The 23043-nt window shown below is 42.6% G+C and overlaps 1 protein-coding gene across 3 annotated transcripts in view; it reads right to left on the minus strand.

Moving 5' to 3' along the window:
• Positions 1-23043, minus strand: part of Zmat4 (zinc finger matrin-type 4) — a 364200-nt gene that overhangs the window by 139136 nt on the left and 202021 nt on the right. For all 3 annotated transcript variants that reach the window (XM_048456496.3, XM_048456498.3, XM_048456495.3), the window contains one exon: positions 11140-11296. In XM_048456496.3, coding sequence (XP_048312453.1) covers positions 11140-11296 — 157 coding nt within the window. The remainder of the gene's footprint in view (positions 1-11139; positions 11297-23043) is intronic.

A 23043-nucleotide genomic window follows, 5' to 3' on the forward strand; every position in this document is an offset into this window, starting at 1 on the left:
CAATTCTACAAAGCTACTTCTTATATTTGTGCAGAGTTACAAAAACAAGCGCCGAGACAGACTATGCCGAGCAATCCAAGTAACCTGAATCAGAGGATAGAACCGCAACGGTATATAAAATCTTATATGCAAATAGGAGGTGTGGATAGAACCTGGGGCGCATACATTATTCAACACTTGAATTTATGTAACTTTCAAACAGACCTAGAATACCCTGATCTTTATTCATTCCACAGAGAACTCAAGTAAGCAAGCCTGTGTCTCGCATGGAAATTCATGGAAGATTCCTAAGGCTCTGTCGCCTTTTCCCCCAAGGAATAAAGGTGAAGAGAAATGTAGAGTCAATACACACACACAGAAGTGAGTGGCAGAGGCCATAGCTGATTTGTCCCCATTCCCATACTGCTCATTGAGCCTACAAATGAAAAATGATCCACTTCAGACTATAAATATCTGTCCTTGTGGCTGTGCCGCTGCTACTGATCACCTAGTGAGAGCCCTAGAGTTTGAACTGCTGTACTCAGGAAGTGAGCCAAAATCAGCCGAGGCCTTTTCTGAAGCACTCCTTACCAACAGAGAGCAGAGCAAAGTTCTGGAACCTGCAATCCTCTCGGCTTTTGCTTTTCAGTTCTGACTGTGCACAATGCAAGTTTCTCACTTGTGGGTCTCTGCTGCTTCTTCAGTGAGATAGTTGTAATAATAATACATTACTATGCCTTATGCATGACAAAGCACAAAAGATTAAATGAAACAATGGGTGCAATGCTTCTGATATAATAGCTTTACAATTACCAGCTTTCGTTACCGATTTTATTATTTTTCAGTGAAGCTAGAGTCCGTCCTACTCAGCGTCACGTAGTTTAACCGCATTTAGGGGTTTTTTTTTTCCCCCTCAAATGTTAGTTTTATTTCATTGCAGAGTAATGAGCAGACTTTTGGAAGCTTAATGTTTGGAAATGAATATAGGGTAATTTTTGCTGGGTGCATACATAGTCAAGTTTCATTCATGGTAGTTTTTAGGTTGCAGTCAGAAACGTCGAACACTGAGTTATGAGCCACGGCTATTAGAGGAAGTTCGTGATGCGGCTCGTATGAGTTTGTGGTCACATTTTGATCAGTGGATCAACACATAATCCTCATTGTGCATTTGTTGGAGATACATTACTTAATGCATGCATTGAGTTCAAGGCCAGCTGTACTCTAACTAAAGCTTGGAAGAACCTGACCTACTACTTTTATTTTCTCCACAAGGTCACCTCCACCGGCTTGACTTCGGAACACGAAACAGCACCTCAGTACAGCGCTTGGAGCAACTATAAATGGCAGAGGCACCATGAAAAGTCATAGGCAAAGACTTCACCCTCAATAGAAAGCAAAAAATAGGGCATGGCTAACAGCGTGGGAGCTGACACCGGAGGATTAGAGGGCTGCCTCGTTCAGTCTCAGTGTGGAGCATTCTCATGGGGGTGACTCAGATTTCTTACAGTTCTGTACTATGTGGGAGGAACAGCAAGGGGTTCTGGAAGCGGAGGCACTTCAGTGACTCCTTATGACTCACCCATGATAAGGCTTGGTGTGCATGCTGATACACACTTAGGTGTATTTATGCTGGACAATCTCTTCACTCTGTCCTTATCGTGAGATGGGCCCGGCACCAGGCTTTTCTGAATGTTTCTTCTGCCTGGTTGCGCTCCTTCTATAATTCATTTGAGGGCTGGTGTGCAAACCAAATGTACGAAAGCTTGCGTAGGTGACCCAGAAATTAAAACTGGGTATGCCTTCGGAGGCTGTGTTTACATCTTGGATTGCAATCTATACCATTTCTTTGTAAGGGAAGGCCATTTGGAAATCCAGGAAAGTGAACGGGTAAGCCCACCCACTGTCTTTGAACTTTAAACAAGGCTATACAAGTGAAAATGAAACCATTAATATTTAAACACCTGTCATTATTCTAATGTTTGCTCCCCATTTCGCACATCCAACAGATCTTTACTCAGTGTGCCAACAACTGCGGCCAGCCCTGCAACAGGACTGAGGAAATGGCACCGTGCTCCCTGCTAAGCTTGCCTCGGGAATACTCTGCAGGCGTTTTCCACTGTGTTAAAACAAGCACTATCGCAACTGCAGAAATGAAAGAAAGGTTGTGGCAAGCTTTAGTGTCATTACTGTCAGGCTAATGATGTTTGGGAATTATAGAAAACACCGGGCTCGAGATCTACTTTTTCGGTGATAGATGCATTCATAAAAGGTTCCAGGTGAAACGGGACCCTGAAGGGACAATGCATCAGCAGGATAGATGAAGCTCCCTGGTAGTAGCGATGCTCAACTCCAAAATAGCACACTAAAGGCTTGCTTCTTATTCTTGCAAAGTTGCATGTCCTCTTCCATTGTGTAGCCTGGCCTTAAAATGATACCTATATAATACCTAGTCACAATCAACTTAATATCTAGGATAGGAGGTAAGTAGGTTTCATATAAGCAACGTGTTTGCCATGGGCACTAATGAAGCCTCTAATACAAGGCATAGCTCCACCTAACCATTCAGAGTATCTTTCCACAGCCGAAACTTTCCACTTCAATTTATGGCAGAACATGGACGATACCTCTAAAAATGCCTTTCTAGTTTCAGATTTCTTCGTTCATTTTTATTTCTTAAGAAAGTTTGTTTTGTTTTGATTTTTCTTGTTGTTTTTATTTGGTTGGTTGGTTGGTTTTTGCTTGTTTTGGGGTTTTTTGTTGTTGTTTTTTATTTGTTTGTTTGGCTTGGTTTTTTTGTTTGTTTCTGTATATAGTCCTGGCTGCCCTGGAACTCACTCCGCAGAGCGGGTTGACCTCAAACTCAAGCCACTTGCCTCCAGATCCTGAGTGCTGGGATTAAAGGCATGCGCCACGACCACTTGGCTTTCCAAAAGTATTTTAATGATTATTTCCCAAGTATTCCCTGTTGCTCTCTAAAATTCATGGCTTTTTTCTTTTATTGTTGGTATAGATATATGTGTATATATGCTATATGTGTGTGTTCATATACATATATATTGTTTATATACATACACACTACCACTGAGCCACATCTTCACGCCTTGCTTGACTCTGATGCATCATCTCCGCTGGGCTTCTGTGACTCTCTACACCACTCTGGCTTGTCATCACATAGGAACCAAAAACCAAGTTCTATTTTTCTATCATTCCCTAGCATGAAAATCATGGCAATCAAGCTGGTGTCTGGGAGTGTGCCAGAAGAGAGAATAGCTAACTCTGGAGCTATGACTCCTTTATGATGGGAGTTTATAGACCAACTGGCACAGTAAATTAACCCAGAGGATTTGACTTGGACGACAAACAATAGAACAGCTCATGTGTGAAATTCTATGTCCCGGAGAAAAGTTCAGCACAGAGTAAGTAAAAGTCGCTACATTTCTGGAATGGACAGAGCCATTTATAGTGCTCCAATAATGCGGCAGAAGTGTTCTCTTACGGTGATAATCAGCTCATATAATCATCATGGCAAGGAAAAGGAAGGACCAGAAAGCTAAGTCCTCCACTAATAAATATTGGGTCTAAGCTATGACTTATACAAAGCCCACATGTGCTTGTTGAGATTTCTAGAAGCCAGGATGGATCCCAAAAACTATGGACTCCTCTATAAAATTTAGGGGAGGTAGTTAGATACACAGCAAGAAGCGTGAAGAACATCTCAGATGTGGAATCACTAGAGGGAAGGTACGGTCGGGGGTGCAGATTCAGAATCTGTCCTTAACATCTGAGAAGGCACGTTAACAGAGAGAGAAAAAGGCAGCAAGTGTGGAGGACTTAATGGTCAGCTCTCAATACTAGGAGACCAACACGTATACTATTGGAAAAGCAGTCACCAATAGTTATACTTGGGGGTGCGGCAGTAACGATCTGAGGAATAAGACCCAGCTCCTCCAGCATCCCCTGCCCATGGTCGTGGCTGCCCTTAGGCTGTAATCTGTGGGTCTCAAGACAACGTGAGCTGTATTTAAGGACAAGTCAGCTCCTTGTCAGTCCAATGACAAGGTCTCCAGGGTGTCTGTGACAAATTAGCACACATTTAGTGACTTCAATAACAGAGATTTGTCATTTTCCCATTCTTCAGGTCAGGACCATGAAATGGACCTCACTGACTAAAAGCAGTGTTGTCGGGACTGCAGTCTTCAAGGAAGCTCTAGGAGAGAACCCTTGCCTTCCCCAGCTCGACCAGTACCTGGAGAGTGAATGGCGGAGCCCGCCCACCCCCTCATTCCTACGGCCTCCTCCCTTCACTCCGAGTACATTGGGGATTATACTGGATTTCAAAGTTGATGAACTAGCCTTTGCAAACAGAGCTGAAACTTGGATTCCCTGTCCCATAACCTGTCTGTGCAGGTTCTGGGGAACATCTTTGGAAAACATTATTTCACCCTCAGCAGCCCGTTGTCATGTTTTGGGGTTCCACCAACGTCATACCTGATGCCATCTAACTTGCCACTTGGGAATCGAGCTGCACAGTGATGAGTTCAATGGGGCAGGGAAGACCATCACCTATACAGGAGCCCAGGAGGAAGCTGCCATGCACCGCACAGCGTAGCGGATGTCTCTGCCCTGTTTGGTACTTATTAGCACGGGCATAGGAGGAGTGGCTCCTATGTAAGCCCTGGGCTTTGGTATCAAACTTCCAGGTCTTTAATCATTGTTCTTACTGTGTGACAAGAGATCAGTCTATGTTCCTGAGACACAGGTCCTCTTTGGAGCCCAAATACTGGTACCTGACTCCTTATTTATCCTGAGTTTCCATCTTGAACACTCCTCCCCCTTGCTGCCACTTGCTAGTCTAGAGTTTTGGCTCCTGTTTGGTGCCTGTATGTCCGTCCCTCTGAAAGTCTTATTTCCCAGATCTCAGTTGCTTTTATGGCTCCATGGCCCTCCCCATCCTTAAGTCCCCAGACCCTCCCCTTTCATGCCCACCAGAAACACCTCCGCCTTCCCAGTAGCTCCAAATGCCAGCCCCTGCCTCAGCCCAAAAAACACAGCTCAGAAAACCATGAACTAAGAGATCAAACACAATGGCTTTTTGTGTTCTAGACAAAGCAGCAGATAAATCAGAGGCTCGGAACGTGGAAGAGAACCAAGCTCTTCCCTCGCCACCAAGAACCCTCCAAGAACTGTGAGCTAGATGCAAATATGCACAGCAGTAGAACAAAACAACAGACGAGAAGACTGGAGCTGGGGAGGGAGGAGAATGTGCCGACCAAAATGTAACAGATCACTCTGTTAGCACTGGGTCCGAGGTCCTTGGTTCCTAAAACCGGTGTTCTCTTCAGCCAGTCTGTCAGTGGGGCTGCCTGCAGGCGGCAACAGGCAGGAAGTCTCAGGTTTAGAGGCCTCGACAAAGTCTTCTAAGCTATGCACTAACTGTTGCTGGAGCCCCGGCTGGAAAAGCCCCAAGAAGCAGCCTGCAGACTCTGCATCAAGACCTCCCACGCTCGCACTTGGCCTAGGAGCATCTCTGGGTACCAACAGACTCCTCCTTGTCTTTAGCTCCCGCCTAACTCTCTGGTTTTCTACCCACTCGCTGGTTATATCTGCTGCTTTCGGGCCCATGTGCGAACACACATATGCATACAGAGAACATGCTCCACGGCTACAGCTCCACCCTAGGAAAGCTCACTAAGAATCTGCCCCCAAACAGATGTTTCACACACTTAACAGTCCTAATTTCTTTACTCAGTCTCCAAGAAGAGGATTTTCATGGCATTCTTTTCTTGCAGTCTGGGTCCTAAATTCCTTCAAAGGCCCTTGTTCCTGGACTTGTGAGAAGAGCTAAAGGTCAGCAGGAGTCTCCAGGTTTTCAGTGTCTACCTTTGAAGGACACAGTAGGGTTTGGACTCCTTTCTCTTGCATGCTAAGAGAAGGGCATCTCTCTGCCACTCTGCACTTCCACGGTGACTTCTTACCTCCCGAGTAAAAGTCTAAAAGTGAGGTGAATTTCAAGCCATGGACTGGACCCTTAAATCTGGGGGCCCAAACACTGGGCAACCCCCATTCCCCGCCTTGACAAACACTGTGCAAGTCACAGACTCACAGATACTGCTGTTAGAGCTGCAAGAGACTAAATCTAACCTGGATTTAGAATTCAATAACAGTCACTCAAGATTGTTCCAATCCTTTGGGACTCTGCTCTAAAACAAATCTCAGGATGCTGGTTACACTGTGAACATAGCCTATCTCCTTTCCCAGGTCCCGCCTCCCAGGGCTCTGCCTCAAGCCATCAATCAAATCAGTGAACCTCTCAATCTTGCCCTGCAGTGACTCCACAGCACAAAGCAGCATCCAGCAAGAATCTGACCGGAGGAAAGAAAGCCCGAAGGGTAAATTGTGATTTGTGAATTACCTGCTCATTAAAATCTTGCATTTCTCCCTAAGATTTTTTTTTTACTTTTAAAATCATCATCATTGCTTTTACTTAAAATTGGTCTGCATGCCTTTATTTCCCCCGAACTGTAAATTAGAAAGTCACTGTCCTGTTGCTATAGTGATAGCTAACTGCCACAGCCTTCTGCTCTCTGGCCTCTCTGCATAGCCAAGTTTCAAGTTTTTCTGGTCTCACTGCAAATGACTGGAGATGGCAGCACACATCTCCCTTCCCATCTGGACATGACCTGCACCCCGAGTTCTTTGAACCTGTGAGCACGTGGTGACCCAGCATCTCTCCCTGTGCTTTTGTCTGCACAACTGTGTCTGGACAAACTGAGAAGGCGTGGAAGCCCGAATAAAGATGCTCCCCTCTGAGGAAGGCAACTCAAAGGTCAGTACATCCTGCAGCGTGCTCAGTAGATGTGCGATCCAAGGACAGATGGAGGTGGAAGAAAAGAGTGATTCACAGGTCCTGACTGCTCCCTCACCTCCGTCAGATGAAGTAGCACAGGGAAACAGCAAGCTCTTCTCCAATTATGACTACCCAGAAATCACTGGGGTTTGAGAGGCTATTATTCATGACATGGCATTCCCTGAACAGGGAATTGCTTCTCTCTGGCACCGTGATTCAGTTGACTGGTTCTTACATGTCAGTTTTTCCCTTTTGTTTTCATTACAGATATAATTTCAAGACAGCCAAGCTGATTAGGCAGTCCAAGCCTGTTGTGTACATGCGCACAGAAAAACCTCTGAACCGAGCCCTCTTTAAATCGCTGTCGTGAAAGGCTGTGGCTTGCAAGGAAAGGCTGTCTGATGCCAGGCAGGGAACACACAACAACTTCAAATGCCCTGGCTTGGGTATTCTCCAGCTTCTAGGGTTTTGCCCTCACAATAACTGGGTTAATGCTTATGGCCGTACCTCAACAAAGTCCTTCTCCAGTCTGACACCTGTTCCTTAACTGATGGTCATGTTTCATTCTTTTTCTTTTTTTCTTATTCTTCTGTTACATCCTGACTGTAATTTCTCCTGCCTCCCACCACTCCCAAGTCTCTCCCTCTCATCTTCCTTTTCCCCCATATCCACACCCCCTTTATGTACCCTCAGAAAAGAGGAAGCCTCCCAGGGACATCAACCAAATGTGGCATAATATGCTACAGTAACCAGTAAGATACATCACATCAAGGACGTGAGGCAACCCAGTAGGAGGGAAAGAACCCCATAGGGAGTCAAAGGAGTTAGTGACCGCCCTCACTTCCCCTGTTAGAAATCCCACAAGAACACCAGCCTATTCAGCCAGTACATATATTCAGGTGACCTAGGGCAGATACCTACAGGCTTCCTGGTCTCCGTGAGCCCCCATGAGTCCCAGTCAATTGATTCTGTGGGCCATGGTCTCATGTTGTCCCTGACCCCTCTCATTTCTTCAATTAATCCTCCCCGTCCTCTATGGGCCTCCTCAAGCTCTGCCTAGTGTTTGGCTATGGGACTTTGCATCCACTCCCATCAGTTGCTGGATGACGTCTCTTTGGTCTCTTTGAACAGGATTCTGCTAGGCTCTGGTCCCAGAACATTCTGCAGGCAGGACAAACTGCAGGTTGAAGGTTTTGTGGCTGGGTCAGTGTCATAATCCTTCCACTTGAGGCCTTGCCTGGTTACAGAAGATGGCTGGTTCAGGCTCTTTGTCCCCTATGGCTAGGACTCCCTGCTAGGGTTACCCTTGTAGATTCCATGGAGTTTTCATTGCACTAGGTTTCCATCTCGCCCCTGAAATGCCCAGTTCTAGTTGTTTCTCTCAGTAGTTTCCCTCTCCAACCCAGCTGATCCCTCCTGTTCCCACCCCTACCCACCCCAGTCCATCAGCAAAGTCTATTCTATTTCCCCTTACCAAGAAGATCCTTACGACTCACCTTAAGACCTCATTATTTATTCTCTCTGGGTCTGTAGACTATACCATGATTGCCTTTTACTTTAGAGCAACCATCCACTTACAATGAGTATATTCCATAATGTGTATGCTGGGTGGATTTGTGTGTTCACTTGACACAAGCTAGAGTCATCAGAAGAAAGAGTCTCAGTTGAGGAACTGCCTCCTTGAGACCCAACTGTAAGGCATTTTCTCATTTAGTGATCAATGGGGGAGGACCCAGCCCATGGTGGTTGATTCTAACCCCGGGATGGTGGTCCTGGGTTCTAAAAGAAAGCAAACTGAGCAAGCCATGGGAAGCAAGTCAGTAAGCAGCACCCCTCCATGGCAACTGCATCAGCTCCTGCCTCCAGGTTCCTGCCCTGCTTGAGTTCCTGTCCTGACTTCCTTCGGTGATGAAAAGTGATGCTCAAGTTCAAGCCAAAAACAACAACAACAAAAAACAAAAAACAAAACAAAAAACTACCCTTTCCTCCCCAACTTACTATTTGGTCATAGTGTTTCCTCTCAGCAACAGAAACCCTGACTAAGACAATGGGCAACCCTTATTTTCCCCAAACCCCAGAACTGCATCCAAAGTCCAGCTGTCAACTACTGCGGGTGCCCAGCCTCATCACTCACGTTTTCTGCAGGGGCACTAGCATGCTACCCCTTTGTCCCATCCATGTTCCAACCTTTAGCCTAGACCACACCTCCCAGTGGTCATTTCTGTATGTTTTTGTGCCTAATGGCTGGCACCATTCCAAGCATGAGAAACCGTTTAGCTTCTTGGCACTCCAATTTTGTCTGTGGGTGCTACCTTCCCAGATCCTTTCTGCTCGGAGCAGATGGATGAGAGGGCAATGCTGGAGAAGGGCAGTGCAAACTGAATGAGGAAGAGTCTAAGCTCTGATAACTGGACCCGTGATTCACAATGGAAGCTGCAAGCTGTTAGTGTAATCTGCCTTTTCCCATTCCCATTCCGTCCTGGCCCAACAGGTTCTTTGATTTCTGCAATCTCACAGCTAAATTAGCACTGTGGATAACAAGGACTAACTGTGAATAAGGGTACCCTTTAAATGATCTGATTTTTTTTTGAATAATGCTCCCGTGTGTGTGTGTGTGTGTGTGTGTGTGTGTGTGTGTGTGTGTGTGTGCGCATGCGTGTGTGTGTGCTTATTCTTGCAATGTTTTAGTGTATTTGTTTATGGGGAGGCATGCTTGCCATACTATAATACATGTGTAGTGGTCAAAGTTTAAGTTCTCTCTTCCCATCACAGAGGTCCAGTCATCAAACTCAGCTTCTCAGACTTGGTAGCAAGTTTACCCTCTAAGCTCTCAAGCCAGCCTCGACGTTAGAATACACTGAGAGTTAGCAAGTCACCCTTGAGTTCTATGCCCTAGTTTTGGGATTGTTTGAGTTCAGAAAAATAACCTGGCCCTTAGTTTCCTTGAAGATGGATATAAAATCACAAATCACTATTTCTGGCATATGAGAGTTCTGATACCGAAATAATTATTTTCCCATTTGCTAATCAATGCAATAAGCAAAGATACAGCCTGTCTCCTCCAGATTCTACTTACTTAACATCACCATGCAGCTTAGGCAAAGAGACCGCATCGGCTACTCATTCACGGAAAGAACAGATAAAAATTTCCCAGCGACTGCTTCTTTGTGGTGTCTATTTTAAGAGATTTGACAATGTGTAGGGCACAAGGTTGGTGCCCCAGCTTTTCAGAGCACAAGAGTCTCAACAGAGTACCACTTGATCAATGCCACATCACATAGAGGCTCCAAAATAAGCTGCACTTGTTCCCAGACAAAACCATTCTACACGTGAATGTCATAGCCACCTCCAAGAAAACCACCTGCTTTACTCAACTGAGTTGGGAAATGGAGTGAAGAGATTCCTTGCTGTTTGCTAAGCAAAAGAAGATAGTCGCTGAAGACAAGCTGCAGGGAAGTAGAAGCCCAGCATTGTTTCAGAGACACAAAATACCGTTTTAAAATAATTACACCCACGATTTATGCACGATTCATTAGACAGCAAGATAAAATGCACTACTAAATTTTAATTGCACTGCAAGAGTAGGCACGATGAAAAATATATCCTAACTTCTTGGGATTATCACCCACTGCAGTAACATCTTCATCGCGATATAAATCTTGGCCAAATAGTTTCAGTGTTACTAAATTATATAAAATAATTTTTTTTTTTTTAGCCTCGCGAGTTGATAAACCTCCAAAGACATCCTTTAGTCAAGCATTTAGAAGGTCAGGTAATCTGCTATCACTATTCACTACTGATGAAAGTTAAATGGTTTGATCACAGCTTCCCCAGTAATGATGGAAGGAATGTCGTAAGCACACATTCGTCTCCAAACTAAACTGGTTGCAGAGACTACGGTTTCCATCCCTGCCTCCCCTCCACCAAACTAAGAACATATAATAACGCCCTGCTAAATGTAAAGCACAAATGTAAAGGATGGTACTGGCTTTACAGAGACACTGGCAGGAACCTGCCTCCTGTGTTGGGTGCACATCCATACCCATGCAGGTTGAACCTGGGAGAGCACCACAGATGTGAATGTCACATGGTGTAATAGGTGTGACAAACATCACGGAGGATATAAACAGTAGCCGCTGAAATCACACTCAGTGGTCTGGTGTGCCCCGGCTCCCCATCCATCCCTGTGGGCTTTCAGTGGCATCTGCCATTAGACCCACAAAGCCGGCAGCTTCCAAAGAGAGAGCAATCCATGTGACAGACGCAGCGTGTGGCTCTCAGAACCAGCCCGGACCATCCGTTCCCACACATACCTGTGGTTTTCAATGGAGGTTTCTCTCCTAGCAACAGTTTTAACCTTTTGGCGTGGATTTTGCCTTGGTAATGGGAGTCGGCCACCACGGCAGAGGTGAAGGACATGTTACAGAGAGTACAGCATTTATTCTTATCCACTGTGTCAGCATCACCTCCCTGCACGGGGAAAAGGAGAAAGACAATGTCACAGAGGAACTGGAGTCCCACATCATGAGATTTATCATTTCTGTGAGATTTGTCTACTGCTGACGAGCTTATAGGCAAGCTTAGCTTTTGTTCTGCAATCCTTTTCTTCTTCGTTATAACTGCCATCAACTCAGTAATGTTCATTTGTTTAGTGGCTGCATGTACAAGACTCGGGGCTTATAGGGATCTTTGCAGTAGGAGTTACCTAAAGAAAACCGGAGTCCACAATTAGGAAAAGGCACATTGTCCCTGCAAGGAAAGCAACTGGTAATTGCACACATTATACTCATTAAAGTAAGGGAAATATCAGAGTTCACATAGCCTGAATTATTTAGCAGAAATTATCATTTGGCATTCAGCTCTGCCTTTGCCAATTTTAGCCTCACCAGGATACATGGTTCCAATGTTCAAGCTGTGTGTGTGTGTGTGTGTGTGTGTGTATGAAAGTTTCTGAGGACTTGAACATTTTCTGTCCTTAATTTGCATATCTATCATAGAACTATGATGACCACACTGCCTGAATTTTCTGGCAAGAATCTGTGTATTATTTTTCCCTTTCCTTCAGAAAAGGTGATTGGCTATATGCCGCACTGACTGCTTAGTCTGGCTTAATTTTTATGCTTTTGTAAGATTTAATGAAAGCGAATCATGAATCAGAAAAAAAAGCAATTCCTTTGTCAGAGCATGTGACATGGCCATTATGTGTGCAGGTCATCAATTACCTCTACTCTCCCGGAAGATTAATCCTCTGCCTCCCCTCCTGCCTCATTGGAAATTGAGGGTACAGCGGGCTCTAAGATAAGGACTCCTGTTAGCAAAGCACCTCATTGTTAAAGAACAACCACAGAGGAGTCTCTAGTCCCATAATAGTCCCTTCTCAGAGACTCAGAAAACCCAGAAATGAAATTTAAAATTGGATGGGACAAGGAGGAGGGTGGGGACAGGATGGGGGAGAGCAGAAAATTACATAATTTTTACATAATAACAAAATGCCCATACTTCAAGAGAGGGTGTAGCCTTACACACATTATGTGGTAGATAGAAAAGTAACTCCTTCCATAAGGCATCACTATGTGAGATCTCTGTTCGTTTTTGTTACTTTAAAAGATAGCTTGTGGTGTGTGTGTGTGTGTGTGTGTGTCCCAGAAGAATGGCCTATACCTAAAAGGTGGGGACAACAGACTGAAATACTGAAATGCTGGGAGTGGGAACTGGTGTGGGAAGTCCTTCAGTCTATGTGTTGCTTTTAATGGTTAATGAATAACAGAATGGGCTTGGCCTATAGCACGGCAGGAGGAAGGCAGGGAGAGAAGCCATGGAACCGCCTGAGACAGACATGTTGAAACTTTGCTGGTAGGCCACGACCTCATGGTGATGCACAGGTTAATGGAAATGGGTTAAATTAAGATGTAAGACTTAGCCAATTAAAAGCTAGAGCTAATGGGCCAAGCAGTGCTTTAAATAATATTGTTTCTGTGTGATTATTTTCAGGCTGAGTGATCTCCCTGCAACAGGGGACAGTAGTCAGTGTCAGGAAGTTGAACCCACCAAGAAAGGAGCACAATTCTACAGGACTCCTTCCCCTGGGGAGAATTCTGTCCTTGATGAAGGTAAGCTATTGTTCATTGAGTTTTACTTTCAGGTGAAAATCAAAGCATGAGGACTTTTTACAATCCACCATGTGGTTTTCTACGAGGTAAAATGGACCAGACAGTAGAGTAGGAAGGACTGCTGGCTCTGACTCGTGTCTCCAACCAAGCTAATGGGGGTACAGAGTCCCTTGCAGAGGAACAAGCCCAGAAGCACCAAAAAAAGTCAAATCCCAGAGCAACTGAAGAAGCCCAATACATTCACTGAAGAGTGAGGGACTGGGGGGCCTTGAGGGATGGAAAACAAATGTCAACCTTTCCACTGTGTGGTAGGCATATTAGTCCTATGCTGCCTTTTAACTCTATAAAAGTTTTGAGACTATATAATTACAACATTTCTCTCTATCCTTTGGTAACTCTAGAACCTTCCAGAACCCCATCCTTGCTCTCTTTCAAATTCATGGAACTTTTTATCATTGCAATTTCATGCATATAGGTACTTGTAAATACACATATATTCATAAATAAGACCTCTCAGTTTGTATGTTACTTGGGTATATATTTTTAGGGATGGCTATTAATGGATATTAAGTAACCAGTTGGTGTGTGTTTCCTCTCAGTATTCCTTAGTTGCCTGCAGTTCTTGGTATGAAGTTGAGGCCTCTTGGTCTTTCCCAAGTTTTCTTTGGCAAGTCAATTGTTTATTTCCTTGCTGAGACCATGTTAAGGAAGTCATGCCGGTGAGACCTTGCGGGTGTTGCTTCTGACATTACTAGGAAACACTGATCCTGTGGCTCTTACACTCTTTCCACCGCCTCTTCTCAATGCTCCCTGAGCCCTAGGTGCAGGAGTGTTCTGTAGATGTAGCCACTGGGACTGTGCTCAACAACTACACTTTGTTTGCTTGTGGCTTTCTGTGATGGTCTCCCCGATGCTTCAAAGGGAAGTTCCCTTGATGAGGAATAAAGACTACACTTATCTGTGGGTCCAGGACAAACATTCAGGTTGTTGTTAGAGATTATGCTGGTTTCGTAAAGCGGTGCTTGTAGGTTCTCCATCAATATCCATTCTTCACTGGCACTGATAGTTGGGTAGGTTTCTAGTACCAGGCTTGAATTTCCTTCCATTGAGCACACCTTGCATCCAATTAGAGAGCTGTTGGTTACTGCCAAGGAATGTGCGCCACTACTGCACCATTAGGGTTATCATGCCATGCTAGTCATTGATGTGGTTTATAGGCATCATAGCTGGTGAGGATTGTTGGTTGCCTCCCTCCTTTGGAAGCCTGGATGGCATCTTCTGGTATCATGAATGCTAGTCCTCAGGGAGGAGGCTTTCAAGTCAGTTCTAGCTCAGAGCTCTCTGGGCCCTGTTTCTGAAGTGAATGGCATGTCCAGCAAGAGGAATTTGCCTTTTCCCTGTAGGAGATAGCTAAGGGCAAGTGTGTTAGGCTGTATGTTTTGGTCAACAATGCAAAAGAAGGCTTCTCATGGCTGGTGCCTGGTTCCGAGATTTCTGTTGGGTGGTCTTTGCCTCCTGGAGAGAGCAATGTCACCAGTGACAAAAAGGATCATTAAAACCATATATGCATATTAATATGTACGATTAAATTTATTGGTTTTTTTAAGTAAATAGTTAATTGTATGATTTCTTGTGGCTTCCTCAGAAACTCTTATTGTTATTTTACCCTCCTTTCTTCTGTACTTACCTCCCTACTCCACCATAAGGTGCTCCCCTTTCTTATGGCCCCAATCAAATCACTTGTACACTGTTAGTCCCTCTTACCCTGCTCCCTCCTCCTCTTCTATTTACCTCTATCTCCCTTCTTAAAGAGCCCCTTGTTTCCCAGTGGTCCTCTGATCAGACCACTAGGACTTTGCTCTTCCCTTCTCTATCGATCACTAGCCCCGCCCCCTCCATTCTGGCAACAATTTTATTGTACTTTCTTGGCTCCTGCAGTTACTCCAGGCTGTGCCCCCACATCTAGAGATTCAGAGCTAGAAACTACAGATAAAAGAGTACATTTGGGATTTACCTTTCTGGGTCTGGGTTACCTGAACTCAATATGACCTTTTCCAGTGCCATCCATTTACTGGCAAATTTCATCATTTCACTTTTCTTTATAGCTGAATCATATTCCGTGGTGTATTTGTAGATTTCCGTAATCCATTTGTCAGTTGAAGGCTATTTAGATTGTTTCCATTTTCTAGCAATTATGAATACAGCGGCAATGAGCACAGATGAGCTTCCACACTCCCTCTTCAGCATTTATTGTGAATTGTTTTAGTGGTTTTGCCATCCTGACTTGAATTAGATGAAAACTCGAGTATGCATGGATTTGCATTTCCTAATTACTAAAGACAATGAGCATATTTTGAGTTCTTTCTTAGCCAATGTTTTCTTCGTCTTCTGAGAACTCTCTGTTCAACTCCCAGTTTTGGGATGGAACATTTGGGTTTTTGATTCTTTGCTTTTTGAGTTCTTTATATATTCTGGTTATTACTCCTCTGGCAGAGACACCATCGGCAAAGATTCTCTCCCATTCTGCGGACGACTTCTTCACCTGGCCGACTGTTTCTTCAGCTATGCAGAAGCTTTTCATTTTCATGAGGTCCCACTGTCAGCTGCTGGCCTTCATTCTTGAGCAAATGGAATTGTATTCAAGAAGTTCTTTGCCACACATGTATCATGTAGGGCACTGCCTGTGCTTTCTTCTAGCAGTTTCAGTGTTTCCTGTTTAAGTCTTTGAACTTAGTTTTTATTCAAGGTGATAGGTACAGATCTAATTTCATCCTTCTGATGTGAACATCCTGTTTTGTGGCACCATTTTTTGAAGATGTTTTCTTCAATATGTTTTTGGCATCTCTGTCAAATAGTAAAGGGCTGAAGGTAGATTTACCCTTTAGGTCTTTTATTTACTCTGCTGCTCTATGTGTCTGTTTCTGTGTTGGTTCAACATTGTTTTTATTAAAATGTCTCTGTAGTATATGTAGATATGTAGTATATCTGGGATTGTAATTTATTTAGCATTGCTCTTTTACTAAGAATTTTTTAAAATTTTTATTTAAAAGCCCTGTTAGATTTTGTTCAATGCTTTTTTTTTCTGAATCTATGGCAATGGTCATACAATTCTTATTTTTCAGTCCATTTATGTGTTTCATTATTTTTATTGACTTGTATTCTGAGCCATGCCTGAATTTCCAGGACAAATCCAAAATGACCATGGCAAATGATCTCTTTTACGTATGTCTGTATTCTGTTCACAAGTGTTTTACTGAGCATGTTTGACTCTGTTCACTAGGGATACTGGCCTGTTTTCTTTTTTTTTTTTGCTGTGTTGGCACCTGGTGTGGGTAGTAGGGTGGCCCTGGCTTTGTAGGAAGCATTGGGACTGCTGATTCTGGTCCTACTCCTTAGAATAGTTAAAGAAGGACTGGTTGTAGATCTTCTCTCAGAGTATGGTAGAATTCTGCTGAAAATCCATTGGTCCTGGCCAATTTTGGAGTTTTTAGTTGAAAGACTTTGCTTCTACTTCAATCTCATCATTAGTTATGGGTCTGTTTAGGTTGTTGATTTCATGGTTCAATTTTGGTGGTTTAGTTGACTCTAGAAATTTATCAATTTCTTTTGAGTTTTTCAACTTAGTGGAATACATATTTTTTAAATATTCCCTTATAATATTCTGAATTTGTTCTGTCTGTTGTAATGTTTGCCTATTCATTTCTAATTCTCTTAATTTGGGTTCTCTCTAATAGTTGGACCAAGAGGATGTCAAACTTGTTCATCTTCTCAAAGAACTAGCTTTTAGATTCATTCATTCTTTGCATTATTTTATTTCTGTTTCATTATTTCTGCTCTGACTTTTATTATTTCTTACAGTTAATGGGTTTAGATTTCGTTTGTCCTTGTTTTTCCCACTTTTTGAGCTGTATTATCAAGTCATTCATTTGTGTTATTTCTGATTTTGTATGTGTGCACTTAGAGCTATAAATTACCCTGTAGGATCGCTCTCATTATGTTACAGAGGTTTTTGTCTTGCTTTGCGTTTTCATTTTTAGTTAATGCCAGGAAGCTTTATATTTCTTTTTTGTTTCTTCTTTGACACATCCATCATTTAGCAATGAGTTGTTTCATCTCAATGAGTTTGTGTATTTACTAGAGATGATTCTGCTGTCAATTTTAAGTTTTATTGCGTTCCTTTCAGATAGGACACAAGGAGTGGATACAATCTTTTGGAATTTGCAAAGATTTATTTTGTGTCTCAGGTTGTGGTCTATTTTAGAAAGGTGTTTATGTGATCCTGTCTAGAATGTGTATTCTTTTGGTGTCTGTATAATATTGTATAGATATCTGCTAAGTCCTTTTGCTGTATTATGCCTTTTAATCATGATTTTCTTTGTTTAATTTTTGTCCAGATGACCTGCCTATTGGAGAAAATGAGGCACTGAAACCGCCTACTACTAATGAGTTGATGTTAATCTGTGTCTTTAACTCCTGTGGTGGATTTTTTTCTATGAAATCGGATGCTTCAGAGTTTGGTGCATACATGAGTAGGATGACAGTGTCTTCTTGGTTAACTGTCCCTTAATTAGAATAAAATCCCTCTTTTATGTCTTCTAATTAGGAGTAATTTGAGTCTATTTGTCAGAAATTTGGATAGTGATGTCAGCCCACTTTCTGATCACATTTGATTGGTGTACTTTTGTCAATCTTTATACACTAAGATGGTACTTATTCAATGCTAAGATGTACTTCTTTTTTGTTTTTGTTTTTAATTGAGTTATATATTTTTCTCATTCCCCTCCCTTCCGCCCATCTACCCTTCGTCCCTCTTCTGTGACCTTCACATTCCCAATTTACTCAGGAGATTTCTTCTTTTTCACTTTCCTATGTAGATCTATGTATGTCTCTCTTAGGGTCCTCTTTGTTGTCTGGTTTTTCTGGGGTTGTGCCCTGAAGGTTGGTTTTTCTTTGCTTTATGCCTAAAAGCCTCCTATGAGTGAATACATATTATATTTGTCTTTCTGGGTCTGGGTTGCCTCAGTCAATATGGCTTTTTTAGATCCAACAATTTGTCTGCATATTTCAAGATGTCATTAATTTTTACCACTGTGTAGTACTCCATTGCATAAATGTACCACATTTTCTTTATCCATTCTTTGGTTGAGGGGCATCTAGATTGTTTCCAGGTTCTGGCTATGACAAATAATGCTGCTGTGAACATAGCTGAGTACATGTCCTTGTGGTATGACTGAGCACTTTTGGGTATCTACCCAACAACTGTTTTTGCTGGGTCTTGAAATAGATTGTTTCCTAAGTTTCTGAGAAATCACCATACTGATTTCCAAAGCAGCTGCACAAGTTTGCACTCCCACCAGCAATGGAGGACTGTTCTCTTTACCCCACAACCTCTCCAGCATAAGTTGTCATCACTGTTTTTCATCTTGGCCATTCTGACAGGTGTAAGATGGAATCTTGGTGTTGTTCTGATTTGCATTTCTCTGATGGCTAAGGATGTTGAGCATTTCCTTAAATGTTTTTCAGCCCTTTGAGATTCATCTGTTGAGAGTTCTCTGCTCAAGTCTGTACCCCATTTTTTATTGGATTATTTATTCTTTTGTTGTCTAAGTTCTTGAATTCTTTTTATATTTTGGAGATCAGTCCTCTGTCCAATGTGGACTTGAAGATCTTTTCCCTTTCTGTAGGCTGCCATTATGACCATGTCCTTTGCTTCATGGACGCTTCTCAGTTTCAGGAGGTCCCATTTATTAATTGTTTCTCTCAGTGTCTGTGCTGCTGGGGTTATATTTAGAAAGTGGTCTCCTGTCCAATGTGTTCAGGTGTACTTTCTACTTTCTCTTCTATGAGGTTCAGTGCAGTTGGCTTTATGTTGAGGTCTTTGATCCATTTGGACTTGAGTTTTGTACATGGCACTAGATATGAATCTATTTACATTCTTTTACATGTTGCACATTCTTCTACATGTTGACATCCAGTTATAGCAGCACCATTTGTTGAATATTACTTCTTTTTTCCATTTGATATTTTTAGCTTCTTTGTCAAAAATCAGGTCATTGTTGGTGTGTGGACTAGTATCAGGGTCATCGACATTTCCACAGGACTGGTAGGCTTTGGAGAGAAGATACTGGCTCAATATTTTAATATTGTTTGTATTTTCAAGATGAGATCTGGGCATGTGAACTCTTTTTAATCGTTCAGAGCATTCTGCGGACAGAGCAGTTTTGGAAAGAAGAGAGGATATGTGGGAGGATGGGGTCCAGAGGTGGGAAATGGCTTGAGTGGAGCGAATTCACACGGACACTGGGGACTGCCCTCGTGTACGGGATGCTCCAAAGCTGGTGTATGGGGGTAGATCTGAGTACAAAAGTTGGATACAGCATGAATTTATCCTGTTGGTTGGAGGCAAGGTGGAGGATACTGTCTGAAGCCTAGAGCTCCTTTAGGATACAGGCAGAAGAGACCAGACTAGGTTGGTGGACTGGTTGTGGGGTTTGCATAAAAGGGATGAATGAAGAATTCAGAGAACTCACTGAACTAGACTTTGGAGAAAGAGTTGGGAAGTTTATTGTTACTGAGCAGGGTGGTTGGAAGGTACACAGAAGGGATGGGGGAGCAAGGGATAGTTGCAGATAGTGTGGATTCTGGCATAAGCCTAGAGGTTGGCTAAGGTGGAAGTAGAAATAGCCACAGTAGTCTGGGGCATTGGTTCTGTGACTTTGGCTAGTATAGATGGGGAAATCTGGAATACTCACAAGGTTACATCCTGGAACACGGTGTGTGAAGTCTGGGTACTAGGGGTGGGGGGTTGTGGAAGCAGTGCTAGTCCTATGCTTTTCTAAAAGGAAAATGGTCAATATGATAGCATGGTGGTTTGAAATATTATATATATATATCTTTACATTATGCACACTAAGGTCACAAGAATCAATTTAAATCACAATCTACCTTTCTAGACTCTACACATGATTTTGCATGGTTTTAGTAAAAAAAAAAAAAAGTCCCAGTTCCTGGAACTTCATCATGCAGACTTTTCTTAAAAAAAAAAAAAGTCAGTGACACTGTGTGGAACATTAAGTGTTAAGAGTGTGTCAAAATCTTCTCTTAAACCTGAGAATGGCCATGAGATTTATACTATGTATTTAATGCATCTATAAGGACCTAATAAGCTTGTTGGGTGCTCTGCTGCATGAATGTTTGTTAATCCATTGCTATAAAAGAGACTGGGACCAGGAGGATTAGGGAAGGAAGAAAGGAAATAAGAGAGGCTACAAGAGTCAAAGGATTCTAGTCTCTTCTTGAACTGTCCCAGCTGTGCAGAATGAGGAGGTATCTGTGTAAGGGCATCTCTCATTTCCCATGGAAGCCCTTTCTCCCCACTTCTTATCTAATACATACTGACCACAGTGTGCAGTCATGTTTCAACTCAACTTCATCCTCCCACACCTGCAATGCTGCAGAGTTGGGTCACTAGCCTCTAGGATATTTGGGTACCCTGGGCGTTGTCAGTCATAGGCGAATACTACATCCTTCCATTCCCCTTGTTCGTACTTGTCTCCTACAACAAAACTCCTCTAAAAGAAAGGAAAAGATCTCATTGAGAGTGAAAACCCAGCATCCAGCGGAGTGGTCACTATACAGGGGAGCCTTTCACTGTTTTCTGAATGAGAAGAAGAGAAGGCTCGTTATAGGACCAAGAATATGAATGGCATAAAAGTCGAAACAGGAGACAGATTAGGCAGCGGGATCTTATCATAAGCTAAACTGTTTTCAGATTGACAAGGGAGTTAGAGAAAGAAACCAGAGATATCCATAATTTATACAGCAACTTTGGGGTCCAAGTCTAGGAAGATGTTCTGAATATTTATGCTAGTTTTCTGGTTATGAATGTAACTACTGTCCTCCAATTCTATTCCCTGGGCCAGGTCAGTCGCTTTTCACACAAAAGAAACAAAGATAATTAGAAGTAGAGAGCCAGGCACTGTGCAACAAACTGTCTCGCAACAGAGTTATTTCACCAATGCAGAAGAGCGAGGAGGGCACCTAACCTTGACAATAAGGAGGATGAGCCGTCCTGCGACGTTAAGCAGCATTTGAGGTCCGTTCCATGTGCTTGGGGGTATGTATCACTATCACACAGTCTACATGGCTCAATTATCTCCATTCCAGTGACGCTGGAACAAGCACCCTACCCAGCATCACAGGTCTTAGTCCGGGCCTGTCTGGCGCCAAGATTTAACTGGGGTTTCTTAGCTATCTAAACTCCAAATTAGTGGTTTCTTGTGGCTACAGATCACGACATCTTTCTGAAAGTTTCCCACTACACAGAGCAAGGTTCACTTGTGGCCTAGGGTGAAGCTTCATAAATTTTGATGAACTGACCTCAATGAGTACATTTAAATATCTATCTATCCTAAGAAGGCCCTAAAGCTGTCATGCAAATGAAGGGAGAACCCATGGCAATCTTAAAGCAAAAGCTTTATTCTGGAGAGAAAATGCAAATGCAATGTCTGTGTTACTGAGAGGGAGAACAAAGAAGTTCAAGTTTTCCTTAGTGGAGTCTACGAAAACTTCTCACACAGAAGCAGTTGGCAAAGTTAAGAAGTTCTCAATAGAATTCAGTCAAGAGAAAGAAAATCCCAGGATGCCTCTGGCTGGTATCTCATCCTGAAAGGCTTTTTCTCTTCTCCAAAGTTCTTTTTTTAAACTCAATTGATATGATTGTCTTCACTCAATTTAGCTCGAGGTGAATACAAAAAGTCCTGGGGAGATGGCCACTACAAAAATGGCAAAATGAGGTGTTTTATAAAATTGCTTCTCAGCAAAACAATCATTAACTGCTGCAAAACATGTCTTTGAAAAATTCTTTAGAGCTACAGGAAATTATCTTAAAAGCAAACAGCACTAAGGATGTTTGAAAAGTCATAAGGAAGCCTACTATGGCATAAGCTTCCTGGATACATTTTATGTATTTATTCATATAACACAGCTTAGTAGGCATTGCCCTACACAGGTGATAATGCTCTTCACAGAAGCCATATGCTATCAATAAGAAGTCTGGTGTCAGGTAGAGATATAATATCTTCCCACTAGAGTTGTTGATCAAGGAGGTTCCTGAGACCCCAAAACATACCCAATGCCACCAGAACTTAACAGCAAGACCCTATTGCTGAAGACACCACACCCACTGGTCACAGGAATACAGAAATCAAATGGGTAAGGATCAGGAATCTTCCCCCTAGCTGACTAGTTTTCATAGCAACAGGAGGTTCTATGCAGCCTGATGGAAGAGAAAGTCATCAACAATCTACCCAGCTAGTAACCCTGTGAACCACATCAATGAGCATCATGGCAAGATGGGTGAAGTAGGGCAATGGATACTATATAGGAATAACTGGCAGTTTCTGATTGGATTCTAAGTCAATTCCACAGGAAGAAATGCATGCCTGGTACTGCAAATTTGGCAAAGAACCCATTGTTGAGGAGCTCATGATCCCATGGGTGAATCTACTACTATTAGCCTCTAAACCAGTGGTTCTCAACCTTCCTAATGCTGTGACCCTTTAATATGGTGCCTCAGGTGGTGGTGACCAACATGAAGTCATTCTCATTGCTACTTTATAACAAATTTTTGCTACTGCTATAAATTGTAATATTTGTAAATATTTGATATGCAGGATATCTAAAGTACGACCACTATGAAAGGGTGATTCCAACTACAAAGGGGCCGTGATCCACAGGCTGAGAACCACCATACTCTAAACAGAGACAGTATCAAACTTCTGTCTAAATTCACAGACGCTTCTGTATAAACTGGACAAAACATAAGACTCTCACATCTGGACTTCGTACAGAGATAAGTCTGGTTGGTTTGTCTTCTCTTATTTTCTTCTTTTCTCTTGTTAATCAGCCTAGTCGCTCAGGCCCTTATTGTGTGTGTGTGTGTGTGTGTATATATAGTATATATATAGTATATATATAGTATATATAGTATATATATAGTATAGTATATATATAGTATATATATAGTATATATATACTATATATACACATATACATACTATAGGAGTCTCCAACTATTGTTGAAAATTACCCAAAACATAAAATACA

The sequence above is a fragment of the Myodes glareolus genome, chromosome 23 (genome assembly GCF_982192425.1).
Source record: "Myodes glareolus chromosome 23, mMyoGla1.1, whole genome shotgun sequence".
Taxonomy (NCBI): Eukaryota; Metazoa; Chordata; class Mammalia; order Rodentia; family Cricetidae; genus Myodes; species Myodes glareolus.